The sequence below is a fragment of the Rhineura floridana genome, chromosome 4 (assembly GCF_030035675.1).
Source record: "Rhineura floridana isolate rRhiFlo1 chromosome 4, rRhiFlo1.hap2, whole genome shotgun sequence".
Classification (NCBI taxonomy): Eukaryota; Metazoa; Chordata; class Lepidosauria; order Squamata; family Rhineuridae; genus Rhineura; species Rhineura floridana.
Genome location: NC_084483.1, coordinates 187,114,406 through 187,129,112, shown reverse-complemented (window position 1 = coordinate 187,129,112; position 14,707 = coordinate 187,114,406). Strand labels below are relative to the sequence as shown.

The window sequence follows — 14,707 nt, the reverse complement described above, 5'->3', positions numbered from 1 at the left end:
ACCTCCCTCCAACCCCCTCCCTGGCCCCGCCTCTTCTAAAGTTTTCCTGATAACTTTTGTTTTGGTCCACTGAGAAGGACAGTTTTGTGGCGGCGGCGGCGGCGGCTAGGCGCCTCGGGGATTCTCCTTGCCTGGCGTCGGAAGAACATTCGAGGTGGTCTGGGAAAGCGGGCGGGGGAACCCGGGAGTCCCCGAATGCCCAGATCGGACTCTGGCCGAGCCTGCCTCAGCCTCGCCATGGAAGGATTTGGGGGATTGTTGCTGCTGCTGCTGCTGCTTGGGGAGGCCTCCTGCTCCGTAGGTAAAGTGTGCGTGCGTCTGTTTCTCTCTCCAGCGTTTTGTTACGTGTCCAAAGTGCTGGAACAGGAGCCGGAGACATTGTTAACCTAGTCTCTCCCTGGGAGAATCGGGGCAGGATACCGAGAAGGTGCAGTGGAGCTGGCGGAGGGTGACCGGGGAGAGGGCTACCTGCCTTTCCAATTCCTCTGGTCACCTCGTCGGGGTGCCTCATTCCCTCTCACTTGGCAGGTTCCAGGGAGGCGCTGTGACTCAGTGCCCCCCGCCGCCGCCGCCGCGCTCTTTTCGCTCTGTACGAAAAAGAAGTTTGCAAAAGTGGCGAAAGAGAATTACTTTGTCCTCGCTTTGATCCGAGCTGGAGAACTGGCCGCGGCTCAGCCTCGCTCAGCGGCAGAACTCAGACTTGGCATTCGTAAATGACGGAGAAAGAGAGGGAAAGTGATGCTCTGAGGAGCACGCTGCCGAAGAGCATGATCCAGCATGGCTCTTCTTATGTTGTTGAAAATGGAAATGGACTGCCTTCAAGTCGATCCCGACTTATGGCGACCCTATGAATAGGGTTTTCATGGTAAGTGGTATTCAGAGGTGGTTTACCATTGCCTTCCTCTGAGGCTGAGAGGCAGTGACTGGCCCAAGGTCACCCAGGGAGCTTCATGGCTGTGTGGGGATTCAAACCCTGGTCTCCCAGGTCATAGTCCAACATTGTAACCACTACACCACAGACCTTAACTTGCAGGCAGATTTTAGAAGAAGAAGAAGTTGATTGTACTAGGGCCATGACAAATACTACTTCTCTTTTTGTACATTAAGCCAATTATAGACAACATGGTGCCCTCCAGTTGTTGTTGGACTGCAACTCCCCATCGCCCCTGACTATTGGCCATGCTGGCTGGAGGTGCAGTCCGACAGTATCTGGAGGGCACCACATTCTCTCTGTCTCTCTCTGTCTCTCTCTCTCTCTGTCTCTCTCTCTCTCCATTTTGGTTACAATTACTAATGCCTATCTGAGGACGTGTCATATGAATAGCCATTGGCTCCTTTTGAATGGTCATTAGGAATACAATGAATTTCTAAATTTAGTATATGAGAGAAACAAGGTGCACACCTCCTATGGATAACTGTCCCAAGAGGGGTCTGTTTTGGAGGACACGCTGGGATGAACAAATCTGCCTAGCACCTCCGTTCCTTCCTGTTGACCTTGCCTAGTATTCCTTCCTAATGTTTGCTCAGGCTGAGGATCACATCTTAAAGGCCCAGGAAGGATGGAGCCAAGCAGGCAGCAGCTGAGAACTTGTGCACACAGACTGGCTGCTGTGGGGAGATAACTGTAGATGTCTACGGTGTAGATTACGCACCTTTAAAACCTGCCTCAAGGGGCTGCTTTGCACAATACGCTTTTAATCCAAATGATGAGTTCAGTGGGTTTTAACACAGTTCAGCTATGAAGCTCGGTGGCAGTCTGCTTCTCAACCTAATCTGATCTTGTGACGATTAAAAAAAAAAAAGATTCCCATCTGAGTTTCTTGGTAGGCCTCAGACAGGTGTCATGACTGTGATAAACAGTGGTGAACCAGTACAATGCACACACAATTGACTGTGTGCACCAGACAAACTCACATTTTAATAAAGCATGTGCTTTAAAAGATGCACAAGAGAGCCAGGGTGGTGTAGTGGTTAAGGTGTTGGACTATGACCTGGGAGACCAGGTTTCAAATCCCCACACAACCATGAAGCTCACTTGGTGACCTTAGGCCAGTCACTGCCTCCCAGCCTCAGAGAAAGACAATGGAAAACCACCTCTGAATACCGCTTACCATGAAAACCCTATTCATAGGGTCGCCCATAAGTCGGATCGGCTTGAAGGCAGTCTATTTCATTTTTTAAAGGATGCACATGCAAGAGAACTGAGATTATATAGTACTCCTTGGCATGTATACACATGACAGAAAATGCATGCTTTTTAGTATATTTTCGTAGCTAGAGGTAGTTTGTGGGAGGGAAAAATGTAGATTCTGTTAGAGGACAAACAGTAACCGTCCTAGGATAACCTGGAGACAGGTGGGAACAAGACCTGGGGAGAGGTACAGCTGATTTAAGCCTTGTGGTGACTGCTACAAAAAGTATAATGTCCTGGGAGTTTGGGGCCAAATCTGAAGCAGATGCCGCCTCACTCCTGATTAGAACAACCAGAAAAGCATTTTATTTATTTTTTTAGCTAATGCTGTAGAAGCCTCCAATTTCCATATCTGCATAATGTGAAGTCCCCATGGAACAGATTGCCTGTTTCACAAAGTGCAGGTGTGCTGTTCACCTGCCCCCTCCCTAACTAGAGTGGCGGCTGGTAGGATTTCAGCCAGCCATTCCTCTCCCTTGACATCACTGCCGCTGCTCCAGAAAGGGGGAGAAAACTGCTCTCCTTTTAATTAGAGTTCTCATCTGCTGCTCCTGCTTGCTGTGAGGGGAATTTAGCCTGTAAGAGCTAAGTATTGAAAAAAGCAGCTTTAAAAAAGAAGTCAAAGCTGACAGTAGTTTTGTCAGTTCCATCTCATTTTTGCCTGAAATTATAGCAGGACTTGCCTGCAGTAATGAGGACAGGAAAACCGTACAGCTTTTTTTGGTGACAGTACTCACTGGTACCGGCACCTCTTTTTCTTTTTTTTTTGCTGCCCATGGTAGCCATTTTGTGCTGGCACCCACAACACTTTTATCAGGAGACTGAGTACAGGTACCTTTTTTTTTTTAACCCACAAAAGGACTGCACTGTGGGACTGGCTGCCCCTGTTACATATACATAGGTGACACTGGGAAGATTCCCAGCAATTCACCTACTTAGTCCCAGTCATTTTGCCTTGAAACTATAAGAGGATCTCTGCAATTCCAGCTCCAGAAATCCCCCGGGCGGAGTGGGCAGTGGTAGTGGGACAGTCAAGTAATAGTGATAGTTGCGGGATAGCAACACTCTACCGCCAAGCACATCACAAGGCGCACCTCCAAACAAGGTGAGGCAATCGCTCCATGTCAGCTCTCATCTGAAAGAATTGCACTGCTGTTATGATGGAAACTCCAACAATTAATACAAAATATCATATAGGAATGCAAGGAGTGTTTTTCACCTGGATTCTCAGGAATAAATGAGTGAGGAAAAGGTGTCAGTACTAAAGAAAAAGGCAAGTGTGGAAGCGACCCTTGGTTGCATCTGCCAAAGTCCTCCCCACCCCAGAATGCAGAGGAAAAATGACCATAGATTCCATATGCATAGACAGAGCAGTAAGTGTGTTTTAATACTTGAGGCAGACTCTGTGGCATTGGAGCAGAAGGTTGTGAAATATCCCCCCCCCCGGTGTCTATAGATGGTGCTCTAAAAATCTTTGTAAATATGCATCCAGTAATTAATATGGACATGTATACTCAAAACAGTGGGATAAATATCTTGCATTTCTAATCGTATAGATTATTAGGCAACATGTGCTCAGATCTGCATAGTAATCTATAGAGTAACAGGAAAATTGTTCATTTCTAAGAGTTTCCCACTGCAAGACCAGAGGTAATAGGGAGTCTGTATGCTGGTAATAATGATGCTTTCAAAGTTTTTTTTTTAATTGCATTTATTTTCTGGTCACACTTCTGTCTCTGAGAAACTGGGAAACCTCTCCTTGTTGGGAAAACAAGGCAAGCACCCTTTAAGAAGCCTCTGATCCTGTTGAGCAGCTCTTTGAATGTGGGAAAGGGAGAGATAGTTTAATGGAAAGCCTTTTGCCACCTTAATTAAAATCCAGGGAGAGGGTTACCTTCTCCTAGGTAAATAAAAGTGTAGAAAAAGATATCAATTTGCAAACTAATGGTGTAGATCTTTTCCACTGACTGAAATTAGAGCCATTGAAATCAGGACCTACTTCTTATTTCTTTTTTAAACATTTTAGGATGTTTTCAAATCAAAGTTAAGCACGTTTCTTCCTTAATGATTTCAAAGGGTACACTAAGCTCATGCTTAAATCTTTCCTGTTGAAATCAATGGGACAAAACAGCACGTCTCTTCCACTTGATCATGAGGGTTGAGTGTTTTAAAAAGATTTTGAAATTCTGCGCTAAGGTAATCCAGGTTCTGCACTAAATTCATTTACCTGTATAAATTATGCAAACCAAGCAGATTTCCTTGTTCCTTTGTATAATTTATTATGCGATTTGTACAGTTTTACATAACTTGGTTTGCTTGTAAGGGAAGCAATAAAGATATATGTGGGAACTGATGCTCCACCCTTACTGGACATCTTGTTCAGCCTTCTCTCTAGTATCTGAGATTTCAGCCAACCTTGCATTGTCAAGCATATCTTGGTGACCTTAAGAACTTGTTGTTCTTTTAGAAAAATGAAAGCTTGACATTTCCAAGAACACAGATTTTACACCTAATATTACATCCAGTGGGGTTTTTTGTTTTTGTTGTACTCTGGTGAAATCATGGCATATACACAGTCTTGGCTGTAACAGAAGCAAAATAGAAGTGAAACTTGCACTTCTGCAAGTGCCACATAATGTTCCTTCCACAGTTGTGGAAAGTCAATATTTTAGCGTTGCATCACCGTTGCTTTGGAACTCCCTGCCTATTGACATTGGGCAGACACCCTTACTGTATTGTCTTAAGCACCTGCTGAAACCCAGACGGAAATCTTGAAGAGCCACTGCTCTTAGACCAAGCACAGCAAATCCATGGCCCTCTGGATTTTTGTTGGACTCCCACCTTCCATCAGCCCTCACCATTGGCCATGCTGGCTGGGGCTGATGGGAGTTGGAGTTCAAGAACAGCTGAAGGGCCACAGGTTCCCCATCCCTGGTGTTGACAGTACCGAGGTATACGGGAACAGTGCTCTGCCTCTGCCTAAGGCAGCTTCTTAGAAGTTCTTCTTAGAAGTAGTTGATACATATACTTTTCAAAATAGCGCTTTTATTGTTGCCAGGATCCTGGCTGAATCAGATGCTGAAGAGGCCTCCTTGGAGAAAGAGGCTTGAGGGCCCACACAGCACCCCATTCTCCCTGAAGACATGGAGGAAGCTGCACCAGGTCCAAAGGCAGCCAGAGAGTGCCTCACTGCTCCCCATGACCCCATCCTGAGCCCTGCCTTGATCTCTAATTCTCCCCCATTGCCCGCTAGGTTTCTGAAGCAACAGTGGTGGTGGTGGTGGTGGTAGTAGACCTAATGGGAAGCCCAAAGTTGCAGGAGGAGCACCCTTTTGGCTGCCAGAGAGCAATATGTGCAGGGGTCTACATGGGAGGAAGAGTCTACTCAGGAGGAGGAGGGGATGATCGAGCTGCAGGCAATCACCAGGCAGAGGATCAGGTAGAGGCAGTGACTGTTTAAGTCCCTGAGTCTCCTCTGGACTTTTGCTGGGTTAGCTATTCCCTTTAGAGCTCATTAACTTATGTGCTCTGTGACTTCATTGTTGATCCTGGCACTGACTGTAGACAGTTTTACTCCATTAGCATTAATGATTTTAAGAAAGTTAATTTTCAAGCCCAGATTTGTATCACATCTTGTTACAATACATCTGTATCAGCAGTCTTCAGCCTTTTCAGACCCAGACCCATCTCTAACCCAAACGTGCATTTGGGGACGCATTTCTTAACTTTTTAACCATATAATTGTGTGGTGGTAGTGGCACAATATTATGCAGCCGAGTTTCCCACATTTGGGGAAATATCAAGGGTCAGCACACCTGGAGTGCAATGGATGAGCCTCACCCTGGGAAAACCACCTTCATGCCCCACCTTAGATCAGACCATGGGCTGGTGGTGGGTCCTGACCCACCACTTGAATAACAATGTTATATATTAAAATGTGTTATAGTAGCTTAGAAGGAGCCTTTGCTTATATTTTGCAAATGGCCCAGAGCCAGTGTGGTATAATGGTTAGAGTGCTGCACTATGACCCGAGAGACCTGAATCTGAATCCCTACTTAGCCATGAAGTTCACTGGGTGACCTTGGGCCAGTCACTGTCTCTCAGCCTAACCTACCTCACAGGGTTGTTGTGAGGATAGAATGGGGAGCAGAAAACCATGTACACCAGCTTGAGCTCCTGGGAAGAAAGGTGGGGTACAAATGTAATAAATCAATAAATAAGTTTGGCAGGTGGGCAAGACTGCCCAACTGTCTGTCACCTGATATCACAGCCCCCTGGAAACCCCCTTTCAGCCTAGCCACATCTTTAGCTGCCTCAGACCTTATGTCGTATATAACATCAGGTGCAGGGCAAGTGGGCATGGCTCGGCCAAAACAGTCTTATGGGCCAAACGGGGAGGGTCGTGGAGCCTAATCAGGCCCGTGTGCCAGAAGTTCCCCACAATAAGCATAAGAAGATCCTGTTGGATCAAGCCAGTGATCCATCTAGACCTGCATCCTGTTCTCATAGTGACCAACTAGGTGCCTATGGGAAGCCCACACACAGGACCTGTGCGCAACAGCACTCTCCCCACTTGTGATTGCCAGCCACTGGCACTCACAGGCATACTGTCTCTGACAGTGGAGGTAGAAAGTAGCCATCAGGGTTAGTAGCCATTGAAAAGCCTTATCCTGTATGAATTTGTCTAATCTTCTTTTAAAGCCATCCAAGTTGGTGGCCATCACTGCCTCTTATGTGAGCGAATTCCAGACTTTAATTATGTGTTGTATAAAACTGAACTACACAGTGATCACTCTCTTTGGTTTGCCTATGCTAGAAATGGTGCTGATGTCTCCAAACCTGCAATTATTCCTTTGTACATCTTTTGCTATTTGAGAGTTGCTTGGCTTGTTCTTGCACGGCCTGCTTTTATTTTTATTGCAAGTACACGATTCACATGTGATGGCATCAAGGGTGTGTTTTGTCCTTTAAACTTGGGCAGTCTGGGTTGCAAATCCTTGAGTAGGCCTGAGCAATCAGGATAAGTATTCACAGACAAAGTTCAAACAAAATTGTAGTTAATTATTAAGCATATTCAGGCATGTGGCATTTCAGTTTTGCTGAATATAGCACATACTAATTTGGTACTCGTGTGTGCACCATGTACACACTGCAAGCCACAATTTTGTTTCCCTTGAGAAGAAATGGCTGTAATTGGTGGCCCAGAGACCAGGTCTGGCCCCAGAGCATAACTTTTAACAGTTTCATTTGTATAGGAATTAGCAGGAAATCACCAAATAGATTACACAAATATCTATTCACCCCATTCACCCTAACAGACCAGCATCCACTGCGATTCTGAGTGCATTGACCTCAAACCATCCAAAGTCCTGTATTCAGTGGCCCAGTGTAGATTAAGGCAAGATGCTGAAAGTAATGGAAAATTCATAAAAGGCATAACAATGTTGAGAATGTTGGAACAAAAAAACTTGATAAAACTCTCTGTCTTCATTTGCAGATCTTATTCAAAAGAAACAAGAAGCAAAGAGACTTAACTTGTTGGCACCCAGGGTATCCAATTCATCTTCAAATAGTGTACACCGATTACCCCGTTCCTTGCTGGTCAAGATAAACAATACTTCCACAGTCTATGCACCAACATATATTGTGAATTCCAGTACTGTGAAAGCTAATAAGCTCACCCCTACCGAAGGTTATGCTGCTCACCCTCTTCGGTCAATTAAGTTTAATCCTACCGTAGGACGTATAGTAATTACCGAACATACGGTTGTAAGATTTAATTGCTCAATCCGTGTTCCTAAATCACTAATCAGCCCTGACTCAGCACTTATTTTTTTGTGGAAAAATGGGAAGGAGCTTCTTGAATCGGACAGGATATATAGCCAGTATTTTCAATTAGAAGACGACGATGTAACTACTATGACATCTACATTCAGGTAAATAACTTATATGCAGTTTTAAAGTTGTCCTGTTAACAGCTGTTTAATGTTAAGAATGTATGAAAAGGCATTAGTTAGAATCCAAAAGTCTCACAAGTTTTAGGACCATTGCAAAAGTCACAAAGAAGCAACAACCAGGAATCATGACTGACCTGCATTTTCCTTCTCATATAATGCGGGAAATGGTACTGCTTGTCCCTGAGGTGAGTTCCCAGAACACAAAAGCACTCTCTTGCTAAAAGATGCCATTGAACAATTGAATAACAACTATGCATTTATTGCATTTTAAAATGACATATAGAAATGTGCTTAGAAGACTTACAAGCAGGCTTGGTGCAGGTACATCTTGAGGTTTGAGGACTGAGATCAGGTGCACTCTTACCTCCTGCCCTTTACGTCTTGCACACAATCCCTACCTGCTCCCCTGTACCCAGGTACTACCTGCAACCATCACCCAGTTGGTTCAAAAGGTGCTTGGGAGCCAGGGCCGGTTCCAGGCATGACAGGGCCCCTGGGCATCAGCTTGCCCTGGGCCCCGGCGTGTGCATGCGCACGCACACATGCACACACGCACACACACAAATGGCCCACCATGCCCCCCCCACCTACCTGTCTCCTGTCTTTTACCATTGCCCTTGACGAAGATGACGGCTGCAGTTTCCCTAAGCGGATGACGCCTCCTCCGCCATCTTTGTTGATGGCATGTGTGCATGCTGCACACACGCATCTGTGCCATCAACTAAGATGGTGGCAGGGGCTTCAGTATCTTAGGGAAACCACGGCCGCCATCTTCGTTAAGGGCAATGGTAAAAGACAGACAGGTAGGTGGGGGGGCATGGGGGGGGCACGGATCGCAGAAGGGGCAGCTGAGGGGCCCCCTGTAGCTCCAGGGGCCCTCGGGCAAGTGCCCCACCTGGCCGCCCTTTAGAACCGGCCCTGTTGGGAGCACACAGAGAATGCTGATAAAGAGCAAGATTATCCCCAGGTCTTTGTTTTTATATGTATTCATAAAGCTCCCATCATAGTGGCACTTACCCCTCATAATTCCCTCCCCTTAAATATTAGACAGGCGCCATCTCTGTTATCTTTTCAGTGCCTACTGAAGACCTTCCTCTTTCAACAATCCTTTCAAGTAGAGACCTTATCCCAGTCTGCGCCTGTGCTAGAATTGCATTTTAAGATGTTTTTTAAAGTTTTTTTAAAAGATGTGCTGAAAACAAAAGCAAACAAAAACACTAAAAGCTCTAAAACATCTTAAAACATACTTGTGGGCTAACTTGTAGGATGTGAGCTAACAAACTGAAACTTAATTCAGACAAGACAGAAGTACTGCTGGTCAAGGGAAAACTGCATCAAGGACGGGGTTGCAACCTGTTCTGGATGGGGTTGTACTCCCTTTGAAGGAGCAGGTCTACAGTTTGGGAGTCCTCCTGGATCCTGCCCTGCTGCTTGAACATCAGGTGGCTGCGGTAGCCAGGAGTGCTTTTGGCCAACTCAAACTGGTCTATCAGCTGCGTCCGTTCCTGGAGGCAGTTGACTTGGCCACAGTGGCACATGCATTGGTATCATCGAGGCTTGATTACTGTAACGCACTCTAAGTGCCTTTGAAAACGGTTCGGAAATTGCAGTTGGTTCAAAATGCAGCAGCCAGAATGTTAACTGGAGCACAGTGCAGGGAGCATATCACCCCTGTGCTTTATTGACTCCACTGGCTCCCAATTTGCTTCCAGGCCCAATTCAAAGTGCTGGTTCTCACCTTTAAAGCCCTAAACGGCCTTGGACCAATGTACCTGAGGGACCGCTTACGCCCATATGTACCTGCCCGGGATTTAAGATCAGCTGCCTCTGGTCTCCTCTGCGTGCCTGGAGTGAAAGATGTTAGATTGACAGGCACACGGGAGAGAGCTTTTCAGCTGTGGCCCCCAAGATTTGGAATACTCTACCCCAAGATATTCGCTCTGCTCCCTCCCTGTTGGTTTTCCGGAGACTTCTGAAAACGATCTTGTTCCGGAGAGCCTTTGGGAGGGACTGAAGGTAAACCCTGACACTGATTTCATGCCTTCTACTTTAAATTTTACCTTTGTAAAATTTAGTACCAATCCCTATATATATGTATATGTGTGTGTGTGTGTGTGTGTAGTATTTTATATATTTTAATTTATTTTAATGTTTTTGTGATTTTACTGTTTATAATTTTATTTACATGTTTGATTTTATTTTTGTAAACCGCCCTGAGTGCCCTATTATAGGATAGAAGGGCGGGATAGAAATATTTTAAATAAAATAAAATAAATAAATACTTTAAAATATATTAAAGCAAAACATCTTCAAGTATTTTTAAAGATGTTTTAGAGTTTTTAGTGTTTTTATTTGCTGCCCTGGGCTCCTGCTAGGAGGAAAGGCAGGATATAAATATAAATATAAATAATAATAATAGTGTCCATAGTATATTTTTTTCTTACCAGTCATAAAATACTGTAATATTATTTTAGTATGTGCTGGAAGTTGTAGTTTCTTGGTTAACTCATAGACTAAACAGACAGAGGCTTGCTTAGGAGTGACTAGGGGAAGAGCCTTTTCAGAAGTGGCACCCTCTCTATGGAACTTCCTTGCTTCTGAATTGCAGTAAATGTCTACATTGTTACAATTTTGGCACTTGCTAAAACCCATTTATTTTCTGATGTCTTTGTTGACCACTAATTGCCCAGTAAGGGTGTTAAGGTCAACAAAATGGAACCCGGTTAGTCTTACCATGCCCTGATGATTGCAATGATGCTTGTAATGATGCGGAGACAGGCTTTTTTACAGGTGGCACCAGTGTTGTGGAATGCAGTCCCTGCTGAAATACAAGAGGTCTCATCTTTAGTGGCATTTTGCCAGCTTTTGAAGATGCACTTGTTCTACACAGGCATCCCCTTCATCTCTTTATCCGAGTCTGCTGTTTTAATTGCTCTGCTGTTTTAATGGGATTGTTTTACTGTATTTTTTAATCATGGGCATTTATAATTTAATGGAATAATTTTATTATTGTTGTTGTTATATTATTATTATTAATAATAATAATATTTACACATACATTTTATTGTGTATTTTTAATTATTCTGTATTGTAACAATGATGTGTAATTGCTTTTTATGTTAGTAAACCACTTAGAAGTGATCTTGGCATTAAGCAGTATATAAGTGAATACTAATACCACCAATTAATTTCTTTTTAACTTATTGGCCATTCTATTTGGAACTGCATTTTTTTCTTTTGTTTTGGGCAGTGCCTTCTTACTGCATATAAAAGGTGACATATAAATATTTTAATAACATACAAAAATTTAAGTCTTTTTCTCCTGTCCACATGCAGTATACGCAATGTCCAGCGCTCTGATAATGGGTCCTACACCTGCAAACTGAAAGTCAACAGCGATGAAGTAGTGTCAGATCCTATTCTGGTTTTGTTGGAAGGTAAGCTTAGACTTGGAAGAATTACTTCATAACATGAGCCTGCGGATGAATAGTTGGCTTGGGAGATTTTGCACAGCAAATATGAAAGTGACTGTTCCAGGAGAACTGGAGAGAGAGAAAATGAATTAAACACAGAACCAATTTGGGAAATTACTGAAAGAAAAATCTGGTGGAAGATTCCGTTTTCAGGAAGTTCCCTCCCCTTCTTTCTGCAACCCCACATGATGTAGCCTACAAAGATCATTAGATCTCCCCGACCCCCTGGAGCAGCTTTTTTGGAAATACAGGGAGACGCGGGGGGGGGGGGGAAGATGGGAAAAAATATATGTTGCATGAATTGCCTTCCACTTGTGCATTGTTTGTTACAACCCATGTTATACTCAGAAAGGCAGATGTATATATTTAATCTATCAGCTCCCAGAATAGTGGGCAGAGCCAACATCCTTGTTTCAACTGCAGGACAGCTCAGTAAATATTGACTCCTGGCTTCCCACTTTCCCTATGCCCACTCACCTGGGAATAAGCCCCATTGAATTCACTGGGACTTCCTTCTGAGTAGACATGCATAGAATTGTGCTGTCAGAGGTAGACCCATGCTTTCTAGGCAATTCCCCCATACTTGTCAGCTGTCAAGGAATCCCTCTGTTTAGACCAGGGATAGGGAACCTGTGGCTGTCCAGATGTCACTGGACTCCCAACTCCCATCAGCTCCAGCTAGCATGGTCAATGGTCAGGGATAGAGGAAGTCAGATTTTCAGTGGGACAAGAGGAGTTTAGCAAGAGTTCCTGTGCAATATGAACTTTTGTGGAACTGCTAAGATCCCCACTCAGTTTTTGCATATGAAAGGTTTATAGAGTGTCCATGTGACATACATTTGACGCTGTGAGACCAGGCAAATTATGAATGTTTTTTCTTTTTTACTTTCATACTGTACAGAGTTAAAGTCCGATGGGGCTACCTTGTATTTCTGCATCTTTTATCCAAAAATCTTTTGTCAGTTTTTGTATTCCTACTTAACAGCTAACTTGCAAAGAACTGCTATTGTGAACTACAAACCCCATGAAAGAAAAGGAAAGAAATATCTAGCCTAAAGCCTCATTATCACCTCATTCCCTTGCCAGAGCAAGAAAAGCCAACCAATTACCCTGGTGCTCCAGCAGATTATATAATTGCTTTTGCTTGTAAAAAAGGCTTAGAGCTGATACTATATTACTATAAATTGCTCTTCGGTTTTACTTGTTGTTGCTTTAGTCCCTGAGAGTCTCTTTGTCATTTAAGTCTGTTCTTTCCCTTCTGTTGAATGGCAGGGCTGCCGTACTTCATTAAGCAGCCCCAGGAGCTGAACGTTACCCGAAACAAGCCATTCAATCTCACATGCCATGCTGTGGGGCCCCCTGAGCCCATTGAGATTTGCTGGTATTGGAACAGCAGTCAGATTACTAAGAAACCTGACATTTCTCCATCTGTCTTGGTCGTGCCAGGTGAGTCACATGGTTTTCAAGGCAAATGTATTTGAGTGTATGAGAACGATTTACCATTTTGCTGTGAAATAGGAGTGTGTTAACATTTTCTGAGCTCTCTGTCCAAATATCTTGTTATCAGATAATTGAATCCTGAGTCATCTGAGCTGCTAGCTTGGCCCATCTTACAATAAGAAAAACTGATGATGCAGTGATTATATTTTATTTGGTCTAAGCTGCTGTGTTATTATTTATTGCTACAGTTTCCTGTGTTCATGCTTTTACGGTGCTGTTGTCTGTGGCTTTATGGGAGGGGGCACAGTCCCAGTGGTAGAGCACATGCTTTGCATGCAGAAGGCCTCAGAGTCTGTCCCTGGTGCAGGAGTGTAGTCATCTGGGGTTGTGGGGGGTCGTAGACCTGTTACTTTTTCAGGATCAGGGTATAAGCCAATCAGCATGAAAAGGGAGCATATTAGTCCTTGTCCTTTCATGCTGATTGGAGCCAATTAGAATGAAAGGAGGTGAGTCAGCCACAGAGAAGACTCTTCTCAGTAGCTAACTTAAGGTCTCCCCTTTCATGCTGATTGGCTCCTAGGGATGTCTGATGTAATGGAGTATGAACTCACAAGATGACAGGGAGAGCAAGGGAGACAAGGGAAAGTGGAAAAGGGGGTGTGACTGTGATGGGGGCATGGTGTGACTGTCATGAACGGACCCTGCACTTCTGAATTTGCCACTATGCTACTGCCCTGGTGTGTCAGATTAAAAGGATGAGGAAGTAGGTGATGGCAAAGACCCTTCTCAACCGTCACCCTGGCGAGCTGCTGCCTTTCAGAATAGACATTGCTGGCTAGGTGGGCAGATGTACTGATCTGGTGTGAGACAACTTCCTCTATTTCCCCCAACAAAAGCAGCGAGATTGGGGAGGACACGGTCCAGAGCTTTTTCAGTAGTGGCTCCCTCACTTTGGAATTCTTTGCCAACTGACCTCCGTCAGGCCCCTTCCTTGTTATGCTTTCGTTGGGCCTTGAAAACCTGGCTCTTTAACCAGGCTTGGGAAGGGGGTTAGGGTGGCAGAGGGTAGTTCCGTGGGGGTTTATTCAGTTTTTAAATTTTATACTGTTTGCTTTTTGAATTGTTTTTACATGGATTGTATTGTATGTTGTTGTACGTCGCCTAGAGTGGCAGATTAACCTCTGCCAGATGGGTGTCTAACAAATCTAATAAATAAATAAATAAATTTCTTTTGCTTCAAATGAATCTGCTTGTAAGTCATCTTGATGGCTTTTAAAGTTGAAAGGTGGGATATAAATCCAGTAATCCATCCAGATTGTTTTGGACTACGCATCAGCCCTAGCCAGCATGGTCATTGTTGGAAATTGTAGTCCAAATCCAAACCATCTGAAGGGTACCAGTTTGGGGAAGGCTAAAAGAAGAAATACATTTAAATATATTATTATTGACTACTACTAGTAATAATGGAGCAGGCATTACTGGTGTGATTTATGTAACCATACAATGCGATGGGACTGCGCCAACCACGCTTCCTAAGTTTGCATATGATGTGGGCCTTAACAGGTGCACTGTGCTAGTTTGCAACTTGTATCTGCTAAAAATGCAGTGTCTGAAGTGATTCCTAGAAGCTGATCTAAGACTGAACA

General features: G+C 44.2%; 1 protein-coding gene across 3 annotated transcripts in view; it reads left to right on the top strand.

Moving 5' to 3' along the window:
• Positions 1 to 95: 95 nt before the first annotated feature.
• MERTK (MER proto-oncogene, tyrosine kinase) overlaps positions 96 to 14,707 on the top strand; it is an 83,016-nt gene continuing 68,404 nt past the window's right edge. For 2 of the 3 annotated variants that reach the window (XM_061625526.1, XM_061625525.1), the window contains exons 1-4: positions 96 to 301; positions 7,689 to 8,127; positions 11,485 to 11,585; positions 12,894 to 13,067. In XM_061625526.1, coding sequence (XP_061481510.1) covers positions 196 to 301; positions 7,689 to 8,127; positions 11,485 to 11,585; positions 12,894 to 13,067 — 820 coding nt within the window. In that variant the 5' untranslated portion in view covers positions 96 to 195. Of the gene's footprint in view, positions 302 to 3,533; positions 3,565 to 7,688; positions 8,128 to 11,484; positions 11,586 to 12,893; positions 13,068 to 14,707 lie in introns of those variants that run through there. The other variant, XM_061625528.1, reaches the window with a different exon arrangement.